Source organism: Podarcis melisellensis, assembly GCF_964234715.1.
Source record: "Podarcis melisellensis genome assembly, chromosome: 8".
In the NCBI taxonomy this organism is placed as follows: domain Eukaryota; kingdom Metazoa; phylum Chordata; class Lepidosauria; order Squamata; family Lacertidae; genus Podarcis; species Podarcis melisellensis.
Window position 1 is genome coordinate 83,063,201 of NC_138540.1, and position 12,192 is coordinate 83,075,392.

Genomic DNA, 12,192 nt, shown 5'->3' on the forward strand with positions numbered 1-12,192 from the left:
GAGAACTGGGGTTTCTCTCCCCATCCTACTGAAATTAACACAAACATCATTGAAATGCTAAAACTAGCAATAAACCACAGGTTCTGCTTTAAAGTGCGAAGAGACAGAAAGGGTGGCATAGGGGATTGCTCCCTTGTGACCTCCCAGGGGTACCGTGGAAACTCCAGTTAAAACTGCCCTGTTACTAAGTAGATTCCTCCATCTCCCCCACCCCACAAATGCACACACGCACACACACACACAAACACACTCACTCTACAGGACAGTTTACCAGGCACTGCTGAAGTACAGCCACCATTCTTCTCAATGGTGCCTGCACAGGAAATATTGATTGGTTATCCCTAGTGGTTTCAATTCTTGCCTCTTCCCTGCACAACGCGCTCCCCCCCCCCCCAGCAACGATGCAAGGAAAGAAGCCGAGGTCACACAGTAGCAAAGCCGGGGGGCACTGCATGCCCAACATGCACCCCGGCTAGGAAAAGACCACAGGTTTGATGGCTGATATGAGCATACCGTGGCTCCAGGTGTGGGGAAAGGACAAGGGGCCGTGCATGGAGACAGGATGCACCAAACAGCAGAGCCAGGGCAGAGACACACACACACACACCGCATGGAGAGAGGCAGGGAGGGGAAGGGGCAGAAGCAGCTCAGTGACAGGTCTACAACCAAGGTCCAGGCTCCAGGCATGGCGATAGGGACTCGTGGCCATTTTCAGGGATGCTGGAAAGGCAGTTAATTCTAGTGGTTTAAGGTTGCGCCTGAAGGTCTCAAGAACCTGCCGTCAGATTTATCCTACCATCCCATGGCATGGCCACTCCTCAAGCCACCTTTATAATGGCAGCAAACCGCAGAAATTAGTGAACCGAATCTGGACCAGCCACTCCAGGAGACCGCAGTGTGGGGCTTTCTTCTGTTAGCCTGCCTCCTCTGACTCTGGGTTTGGAGGGGGGGGGGGTGAAATTCACTTTCATTTCCTTCCACTTCATTCCTGCACCAGCTTTTATCCTTTAAAATGTTTCCACCAGCAACCTTTGTTTTTTTTAAAAAGCCATTGTTCTATAGCCGCACCACTTGCTCCCAACCCCATACGGCCCACATACACTCGCGCACGAAGATTAACAACAGTGTTTCTGTCAACATAGTGTTCTAGAGGAATTAAATCCCAAGTCAGACAGCAAATCATCGTTTGTGTTTGCAAAAGACACACACACACATGCCCCTGCCTCACACTCTCCCTTCAATTAAGTGCAAACACCAATATTTTGCGTGAGGCGGAAAGTGTGGGTGTGTTTGTAGTGTGAGAGATATGTTAATGATTTGTCAAATAAAGATAGCAGAACCAGCCAGACCAAACCTGGACTGCCCTCACCCCACCCTGCCAGGGAGCCTCTGCCACACACAAATTCTCTGCTCAAGTAAAAAGGAGCCATTGTCCCAAACTACTACTTTGCCAGATTAAAAACAACCCAACCAGCGGATGGTGGTGGTGTTTTCTTCTAATGTTCCTCGCCATTTGTTTGTTTTCAAGGTTAGTTCCTTCCCCCTTTGCGATTGGCCGACACTTAAAAGTCAGGAGAAATTTACATTCCACCTTTGCCAAAACATAAAAAGCCTCTCTTTGCAGATGCGTTGGTCCAGACCTTCTGAGCAGCTATGCTGGGACGGTGAGAGTTGGTCTAAGGTGAAACGGTGGTCTCCCCAAAATAGATGAGGAGGTGCCCAGCGGTGCAGAACAGGCCCTTGGTTGCAGATCGTGGAATGTGTTTGGGGGGTAGGGGCTCCACATCTTGCCAGGCTGTAGCAGGTCTTCGCTGTCTGTGTACGGGAGAAATCCCCAAACACTCGTCCAAAGCCACCCACCCCCCAGCTGATCGCAGCAGTGTTCGCGTGAGTTCTACAGGTTTGCTCCGGTCGGAACTGATCAGATCCAGCATTCAGAGAGAGGTCCAGACCCCTCCTGCTCAAAGGAATGTCCGACGTCATGCTTGACGCAGCAGACCCTTCCGTGCCAGGCACTGAGGCAGAACCAAGGCGTCACATGTGTCCAATACTCCAGCTCGCCCCTGAAGTTTGCCCAGCTGAAGTTTGCAACCAAGTGGCAGGGGAGGGGGACGGGGGGGAGGGCGACAGATGACGGGGTTGAGTTTCCAGTCTCTGTTCCGCGTGGAAGAACAGGAGGAGACCTCGATGTCCTCTTGTGCCCAGGGTTCACAGTGTGTGCTGCTCAGCCTGAAGCTGTGGGGCGAGAAGGGGCTGGAGGGGAGACTGCGGCGAGGGGGGAGGAGGAGTCTGTGGAGGGGACGGCTGGGCCATCACAGGTGTGGAGGACAGGAAAGGCGTGCTGGCAGGAATGGCGGAGGGAGAGCTGGGCATGGCCCCGGGAGGCTCAATGATGGGCCGATTGTAGAAAAAGAAAGGGCATTGATGGATGAAGAGTTCTATGATTGTCTGATAAATACGAGTAGCAGTGAGAGCATCCATGGTGCTGAAGTCGGGCCTCATCAAGGTGGGCCAGAAGCAGATGGAGAGGTTTTCGCTCGTCATCAGGTTGGTTTTGTTGTTGTGGCTTACTCTGCAAAGACACGGGAGACACCAACGCACAAGGTTAGCAAGGCCTGCTCAAAACCACAGGGGAGCTGTGGGCTACTGGGCAAAGCGGAAGGTACACTCTACGCTTCCTGAAGCAGGGACAGAAGGGTCTAGGCGGCAGCTGCACACATCAGGGACTAAGTTGTGGGGCAGGCTAACTCTCAACCCAGCCTGCTGCAACAGGACAACTGCCTGCCCGGCTGCATGTGTGTCTCCTGGTATCTCAGTTATGCTCTTATATTACCACACATGGGTAGGAAGGTAAGGAAACATAGCAGCAAGGAGTGTGGTGCTGGTAGTGACCAGAAACAGGAGGGAGAGTTATTGGAGCAATGCAGGGGGAAAGATGAGATAGCGTTGGTTGAAGGTGACAGTTAGATTTGCTGCAGCTGGCAAACTAAGAGGGTCCTAAACATTAAATCGCTTTTTACTCATGCCAGTCAGAACAGTTTAAAAAAATGGCAACGAGATTATTTTGCCTCCTTTCTTTTAAGAGTAGAACAGGGCTGGCTACAAAATCACTCCAGAACTGAAACACACTCAGATTAAAACAGGACTCCAAAGATACACTCAAAGCTATACAAGAAGAGCGGGAAACCTCAAAATCCTTTAGTCATCTTGTTTCCCCCCGAACTAGCGAGCTGTCAAGAGCGCTGCCAAGAACGCACCTTCAAGTGTTATAGGGCCTCGACGATCTGTATCAGTGGCTGTGAGAACCGAACCAAAGGGCTGGTGGTGATTTGGGCTCATTAACTGGGACTCTTAAGAGCACAGCCTTGTGAATATGACCTCTGAAAAGCAGCAAATGCCCCCTGGCCATGGCTAATGAAACTGGGGAGACAGCAGGCCTAATACAAGCTCTGCCAGAGCACGGCTGCCAATTTCTGGAGGAGCAGGATTTACCAAACTTAATGAGACCCCTGATAAATGGAGGCTTGCTTAATTGGGAGAAACGTCAGGGAACAGATTCACTTCAGGCAAGCTCCACTGCCCCATTGTGGCTGTGAAATGACCCAACGTTAGCTTTACACAGCTCCAGTGCTTGTTAAGAAACCAACAGCTAAAACTAAGGTGAGATCCGTACCCCCCTTCCCCTTGCATCTCAGAGGAACAGAAAAAACATGCGTTGAACATACTTGCTCAAGTGAGAGATAACGTATTTGAAGACCTCATAGTTCTCCTTGGGAAATTTCTTCAGCACCTCTTTAAGTGCATGCAACTTCTGCTCTCTGTCATTGATCTCTGTTTAAAGGGGAAACAGACCGGAATTCACCATTTTACAAGGTGCAAACAGGCATTCATGATCTCCAACTACCCAAGTGCAAACTCAAAGAGCCTGCAAGTGATGTTTAAGGAGTAAATGGAGGAACACAAATCCCACAAGCCCAACCACCACCACCGCCACCAACGGCACTCAACAGTCCTCTGTATCCATCAAACCCAAAGAGCACAGAGGGTTTCATGGTAATAATAATAATAATAATAATTTTTTTTTTTATTTATACCCCGCCCTCCCCAGCCAAGGCCAGGCTCAGAGCGGCTTACAAGCAATAATAAAAACAAGATGAATGATTACAACTTAAAAACAAAAATAAAATACAACATTAAAATAATGGAACATTAAAATATTAAAATGTAGCCTCATCGCAGGAGAAGGAAAAGAAAGGGGGGGGGGGAGAGAGGGGGGGGAGGGAATCAAATTGGCTCCAAGCCAAAGGCCAGGCGGAACAACTCTGTCTTACAGGCCCTGCGGAAAGAAATCAGATCCTGCAGGGCCCTGGTCTCATGAGACAGAGCGTTCCACCAGGCCGGAGCCAGAGTTGAAAAGGCCCTGGCTCTGGTTGAAGCTAATCTAACTTCTTTAGGGCCTGGGACCACTAGGGTGTTGTTATTTATGGACCTCGAGGCTCTCCGTGGGGCATACCAGGTAGAGGATCACAGCTGATTTGCAGGTCATTAAAATAATTTCTTTTTATTTTACCGTGACAGGTACCAGACCAGACCACATTCAGTTATGCCAAGTTGCATTTCTTCTGCAACAGTCTCCATTTGCAATTGTTATCTTCATATTAAGTTTGAACCAAGTTACTCATATTTGGGGCTTATAACTGCTGGGGAGTTAAAATACAATGAAGCTGAGGTTACTTACATTTTTAAAGAAAGAAATGAAAGATGAGATAATCAGGGTATTAACCAAGGCCCACAGGGCTATTACTCATTCCTTATTCTAAAGAGAGACTCTTTTTAACATTAAACAGTTTGACAGGTCAATCTTTTTTGATGTGTTTTCCTTCAAAATCCAAATACTGGTAAGAAAATCTCTGCTTCCTGTTTGGTTTCCAGGTTTCCAATGTGGAATCATAACTATGTCAATTTCCTACACAGGTAGCAAACTTTCCTACAAAGGCCTCGGTTTTTCTTATGGTATGCAAGCATCACAGGGGTAAATCTAACAGCTGGGCAATTTGCTTGAAAAGAGAAGATTATTACTTTTATACATGTCACAATGCCACAATAAGAAAGGGGCAAACACCATCTCTCAGAAATCCTCTGGAAATTACTTCTACAGCAAAGGGCCCCAAACCTCGTACGACTTCGACAGACTAAAACAAGCTCAGTACAAAGTCTTTCCCAAACTCTGAACGCATCTGAAATGGACAGAAGAAACATTTCAGACCCAAGGCAGTGTCTTAGATTTGCACCAAACTGAGTCCTGCAGAAACACAAAGTTGCTTTTCAAAGTATTTCTGGGACTGAACTGTGACTCTTTGGTCTTGTGGGGTTTTTCTGCCCCATCTTTAAAAAAAAAAAAAAATCAGAAGAGCAGCTCTATGTAAAACCTGATTTCACAAGAGAAATCTCTGGAGTGGGAAGCCATGAGGAATTGCCCAGCCTTTGCTTGTGTTAAATTCAAATGAGGGAAACATCTCTAGAATGCACATACGTATTATTGGTTTATTAATCTGGTGCTTTGATCAATTGCTGAATTTTGCACACTTTTTGCTCATTTTGTATCATGTGGGTTTTAACTGTATTTGTTAAACTGCTTGTTTATTCCTGCGTTTTTTAATTACTGTATTTGATGGTTCTACTGTGAAAACCACTCTGGGTTGGACACTTAATAGCTGAGCCAATTTGCTTCAAAGTGTGTTGTTAATTAACCGAGCGTGTTCTGAAACAGAACCAAATAGGGTAGAAATATCTGTTTTTGTCACGTACAATCATCCAGTCAGAAGGCATCCATGTCATGGAAACCTATTCATATTTTTATAGCAAAATACAGCCATAGGCCACTATTTATACCAATGAACATATCCAGTAGAGACTTGTGAGACACCTCCAAGCTCAATCCATACAATGGCTCTGGTCAGACCTCACCTGGAGTACTGTGTCCAGTTCTGGGCACTACAGTTCAAGAAGGACACTGTCAAACTGGAACGTGTCCAGAGGAGGGCAACCAAAATGGTCAAAGGCCTGGAAACGATGCCTTATGAGGAACGGCTAAGGGAGCTGGGCATGTTTAGCCTGGAGAAGAGGAGGTTAAGGGGTGATATGATAGCCATGTTCAAATATATAAAAGGATGAGGGAGAAAGGTTGTTTTCTGCTGCTCCAGAGAAGCGGACACGGAGCAATGGATCCAAACTACAAGAAAGAAGATTCCACCTAAACATTAGGAAGAACTTCCTGACAGTAAGAGCTGTTCGACACTGGAATTTGCTGCCAAGGAGTGTGGTGGAGTCTCCTTCTCTGGAGGTCTTTAAGCAGAGGCTTGACAACCATATGTCAGGAGTGCTCTGATGGTGTTTCCTGCTTGGCAGGGGGTTAGACTCGAAGGCCCTTGTGGTCTCTTCCAATTCTATGATTCTATGAATGGTGTTATTGGGGAGATGTTTCGCATTTTTAACTAGGTGTAAAAGGCTCTGTTTTAAGTGAACAAGTATCTCAATTTCTCCTCCACAAGTGCTACCACATGGGACTCTGTGCAACCAATTAATAGTTAAAAGTAAAGGGACCCCTGACCATTAGGTCCAGTTGTGACCGACTCTGGGGTTGCGGCGCTCATCTCGCTTTATTGGCCGAGGGAGCCAGCGTACAGCTTCCGGGTCATGTGGCCAGCATGACTAAGCCGCTTCTGGCGAACCAGAGCAGTGCACGGAAACGCCATTTACCTTCCCTCCGGAGCGGTACCCATTTATCTACTTGTACTTCGTGCTTTCAAACTGCTAGGTTGTCAGGAGCAGGGACCGAGCAACGGGCGCTCACCCCGTCGAGGGGATTCGAACCACCGACCTTCTGTTCGGCAAGTCCTAGGCTCTGTGGTTTAACCCACAGCACCACTCGCGTCCCTAATTAATAGTTACTGCCCTCTAAATTAATTGCATCCAAAGGCCTGAAGTAAAATGTCACCCAGCAGGCATTCAGACCCACTCCTCTTTTTTTACAGCTGCACTCTCTCCTTTGGGGCAGCCCCATGCAGTATCAGAAGCCATCTTGCTTTAACCTTCCCCCCAACCCAACTCACTTTCCAAAAATATTCTGACCATGGCATCTCCTCTGCTGTAGACTGTGTTAACAGGACTGTGCCAGGGCAGTTCAGAATTGCTGACCTTAACAATATTAGCAAAGGCTTATATATGTGCTAAAAGGTTTAAATAATGTACATCCTGCTATTCTCAAGCATGTTCAAAGCAGGCTACCAAATGCCCCAGCAAGCTCATTTTACCATGTTATCAAAATCTGTCAAATGGTCTTGCAAAGGCATTTGTCAGGCAGGCTATTTTTGGGGTGGGGTCAATTTTTGAAATATCCCATTCATCTCAAAGGAGAATTTATTAAGTGGATTAGCTCCTCATTTCAGAGTTGTTGCCTTTATGCTCTGAAGCCCTTCATGCAGCGTCTAAGATACAGCAACCACACTTTAGGTTTTAAATCAGTGCAAACCAGGGATGTGAAACCTGTGTCCCTCCAGATGTTGTTGAACTACAACTCCCATTGTCCCTGACCACTGGCCATGCTGGCTGCAGGGTCTGATGGGAGTCGGCGTCCCAACACATCTGGAGGGCCACCCCTTGTGTAAACGGATACATGACAAAAGCCAAGAAATTTCTTCTTAAGACAGGTTAAAAAAAAGGGAAAGAAATCCAGAAGGTGCCGCTTCAGGCATTCACAAACACAATGGAACTCTTTCCCATGCTATTTTATTTTCTCGCTCTAGATGTCGCCATGGCAAGGCTCACATCCATTCACTAAATCCCCTTAGGGAGAAAGCATTATTTTAAAAGGAAATGTTTTAAATAGCCCTGTCAGAAATAGTGAACTACAGTTCTTGGGGAGAAAAAAAATATTTGGTCAAGTTTAAAGCTTGCATGCAACTCAGAAAGAACCACAGCATTACACCTGATTTTGAAATAGGAACATGAAGGAGAAATTAGTTTTTAAATAGCACACTCACTGATGGCATCAGAGTGCAGCAGTCAAGAGTGGACCTCCAAGGATTTTGTACTCACTGCACTGGGAGGTACAGGACTCAAAAGGAAATTCTGCAACTCCATCATTCCATTTTTTTAAAAATGTAGACCCTGAGTCCCCCCCATCATCTGTGATCCCCCCCCATTAAGGTGGCAGCCTACTAAGTATTCCCAATATTTTATCAACAAGAGCATCCCATAATACATCACAGTCTAAAGAATGGAAGACTGGTGAGCAAAAAGGATGGATTAATAGGACAGCAAGAGTCTTCAGAACCATTTCCTAACATACTTGCCATAAGCACCCATGATGTTGGCAACATCACAGAAGTGAAATAAGATGGAGAAATATGGAATTAAAACCTGCGCACATGAGTCAGCAGTTATGAACATGGGTTCCCAAACAGAAGGAATGCCAAATCTGATGCTAAGTGAGAAATGTGGGGGAAGATTAAAAGGCTCTCTAATAAGGGAAAAACAATGCTTTTCATCACCAACTGTTGCATACTCACTGTGGGCCTCCACCAGTTCATTCTGCATGTTGTAAGGTACCAAAGGGTCAGGCAGTTCTGAGAAAAAGCTCTTCATGGCTCCAGCTACGGCATTCACAGTGAAGTCCTTCTCTGCAAGGTCCAGATTGTGATCTACAAGGAGCACATTTAATGGTTACACCTTGCAAAGTGCTGCCAGGGAGGCGCACACATTTCTGAAATTTGTTACAAGTATCAGATCAATTAATTAATTAGTGAAAGAGGATGGTCCTAGGTATTTACCAAGGGAATTATGTCAACTACTGTAGTACAGCAGACGGACATTTATCTGTGTTCGTAAGGTGCTGGTTGGGACTTGGGACTAGTGAGACATCTAAAACTTCTAGCAACTGCATATTGAGTGCACACAAACTCAGATACCATTGTGATAGTCAATGAGGGCACACCACTTAACATTTTAGATTTGTAACCAGCACTTATATGACTAGGAGAATCAACACAGAGACTTGCATTTCTTCCACTGTTGTGCAGAGATCCAGAAATACAAATGTGCATAGTTCTAAGATGCTTTGCTCCATCCCACATAAGAGAAAATGGACGAGACTTACCTTGATCAAACTGCCGCTGTAAACTTTCCATCTCAGACTTGTTTCCACTCACCCGATAGATACCTTCAGTACCCAACCCTGGTGAAAGAGAAAGAAATTGCGCTGGATCAAAAGTGCAGATCTAAAGGCAACATTCAACAGAGAAGAAATGTGTTGAGGAATAGAAATGTTTTGCCTCAAGAAAATAAAATTGTGCAAATGCTCCCCAGGCACATGAGGCCTCCCTCTTGCTGAAGAGTCCTGGATATGTCTAGTGCCACATGTACACCACCTTGGGTTCCATAATGGAAAAGGAGGGGGGATATAAACATAAGGAACAAGTCAGATGAGGCACACAACACAGCTGACTTTTATTTTCTCTCAGTACAATAATTTGTTAAAAGGAAGGTACAGCTAGAATACCAGAAGTAATAGAACTCTACGCACAATGCAAGCTAGGAGAAAAAAGAGCTAGAATTGTGGTCTGCAAGTATCTCCCTTTCTACTCCTCCCTCCACACACCCCAAGCAGCTCTAACATCTTATAAAGTGATGTTATGACAACCACTTTCAAGAAAAACAAGACAAATACAATGAACAGAACTCTGTGCAAGAAAATCTAAAATTCTCCCATCTATTAGGGCCTCCTGATCTCAAAGGAATTGGGAAAAGACCCTGTGGCCCTCAGCCCAATTTTAAAAGCCTCTGCAAATGAAAAGTTCAGACCTCTGGCAAGAACCATCTGCTCCTTCTGGGTAGGAAGAGGGGTGAAGGGTGACCTCACCAATTTCCTCCCCCTTGTACCGTTGGCATGCAGTGTCTGACAATTACCCCCAGAGGGAAAAAGAAGTTGCCCACTTGTTCTAAGGTACAGTGAATTCAAGTGATAAAGAATCCAAGCTTGCCTTTGGGGAAACCTCTCTCTCTCTCTCTCTCTCTCTTTCTCCCTCTCTCTCCCTCTCTCTCCCTCTCTCTCTCAAGTCCAGATGTGTCCATCTCACAGGGCTGTTGAGGATCACATCAATATAAAAATCATTAAGAATTTTAAACCCTTTAACTATATAAATGCCAAGTCTTGCTATTACAATGCAGGCTGCAGGTTGTTGGGTCATTTTTAAGACATAGGTTATACACCTGAACAGATATTCTTTTAAGTAAGTTGTTTGCTATTTTAAATGCTGCTCGCAGCATCTCTGAACTGCAAAATAAAGCAAACTAGAATTGCATCTACAAAGTAAATATAAAAAGGCCAAGGACACAAGAGAAGAAAGGTGGCCCGTCTCGCTAGAAGGATGGCCTTCTTCAGTGAAAACTGTAAGATGCGAGGGGGGAGCAGAATGTCTCAATTTAGTAATTGTTTTAATTGTCACATTCTGAGAAGCTCGTATTTGGTGAGATAAAAGCAAAAGGCCAGGCTGAGACCCAGTCCAGGGATAGATTGATGGTAGGTGAATCTGGAGTGAAGAGGATTTATTCAGAGCACAGGTCATCAATCGCATGGCTTAAAAGCTCTTAATTGCTACAGAGGCTGTCTGTATAGGGACCTCATTTCATAGAAAGCAATTCACCTCATCAGGGAGGGAAACTGGGTTAATGGGCCAGCCCAGAGGGCCGTATAATTCCAAGCCTGGAACAAAAGAGCCACTGTGCCCATGGATGGGGAGAGGGAAAGGAGCAGCTGCCACTGCTGCCATTTGTCTTCCCACTGCCTGGAATCCAAACAAACTTGTCAATGGACAATGCAGGATAGATTAAAGACGCAAAGTACCTGTTCTGCCTGCTCAGAAGCAGCCCTGACAGGCAAGGTGAGGTGGGTGCCTCAGCAGTGACATCTGAGTAGAATCATAGAATTCTGGAGTTGGAAGGGACCCCGGGGGTCATCCAGACCAACCCACTGAAATGCAGGAATTCTGCACCCACAGCTGTCCTCAGTGGGCTTGAACCACCAACACCCAGATGCACTGACCCACTGCACCACAGGAGGGTGCTATTAAGGACGGCCGAGTGGGAGATTCTGCAAAGGCCTGCACAAGGGAACTTCTAGTGGGTTGTGCCATTCAGAAATTTCCTGCCTCGGGAATGACTATCTGTTGAGCCAGCTTCACTACACCAAAATGCAACCGTGTTTCTCAAATAATTTCCCCCCTTCCCACTTAAGCTCCTGGACTTGAGCGTGGCCACACTGCACAGCAAAGGCGCCATCAACAGGTTCGGTTGTGCGTCCCAAGATACATCACATATCGCCGCATTGCTTGCAGCTGCTTTGTGGTTCCTTGTCATTGGGACATCTCAGAGCGCACCATTAACGCCTCTCTGCGACAAAAGGGAGCTAGTTAAGCGACAGCCCACGCTGGTTGCTGGTTCCATTTTCCTACGTGGCGCCCGCCCCGCAGAAAATCAAAAGGCAAGTGTGTAAACTAGGAGGAGAAGAAAAGAGCCAGAAAGAGACATGAAGGGCTGCTGGAACACCCTAACGCAGTCATTAAGCCTCTGCAAGCTCTGCGCTCTAGTTAGCAAGCTTGACCCCAAATGCTCCCTGATGCGCCACACCGAACAAAGCTAGCCTCGTTTCTTTGGAGGGGACAGGGGTGCTGCGGAATTACGCAGTACATGCCTGACTGATGCGCTACACAAAGCCATCAAAATGAGACACGAGAGCAATTTTTGTCCGTAAGAGTCAGGCTATGCGAAGGTGTACATAGCAAACAAAACACACCTTGGGGCAGAAAGGTCTGCGAGATGGCTTTACGATAAACACCCAATTAATGCTGCCTCCGTCTGCCCCCCCCCTTCCTGGAATGTTAAGAGAGATTCTCACGGAGACGCAGTCGCTCTATTTCTTCTCTCCAGTTACACACAGGCAGCAACAGCAAGACATCAATCACCCCTGAGTTGAGAGGAGAGGCATAAGCCAGAGACGGCTTACAAACAATACAGCAAACCGAGATCAACGCAAGACGATTGTAGAAGCCGCTCAACACACAGAAAGGAGCAGTGTTTAATAACAGGCTCAATATTTCCTGCAATCCACTTCCATGTTTACGTTACAAAATCCTG

The 12,192-nt window shown here is 46.4% G+C and overlaps 1 protein-coding gene across 1 annotated transcript in view; it reads right to left on the reverse strand.

Moving 5' to 3' along the window:
- Positions 1–1,030: 1,030 nt before the first annotated feature.
- ARHGAP35 (Rho GTPase activating protein 35) overlaps positions 1,031–12,192 on the reverse strand; it is an 84,119-nt gene continuing 72,957 nt past the window's right edge. Inside the window, exons 4-7 of the mRNA XM_081921896.1 lie at positions 9,158–9,235; positions 8,571–8,702; positions 3,726–3,831; positions 1,031–2,572 (exon numbers count right to left, since the gene is read on the reverse strand). Of these exons, the coding sequence (XP_081778022.1) occupies positions 2,209–2,572; positions 3,726–3,831; positions 8,571–8,702; positions 9,158–9,235 (680 nt within the window). The 3' untranslated portion in view covers positions 1,031–2,208. The remainder of the gene's footprint in view (positions 2,573–3,725; positions 3,832–8,570; positions 8,703–9,157; positions 9,236–12,192) is intronic.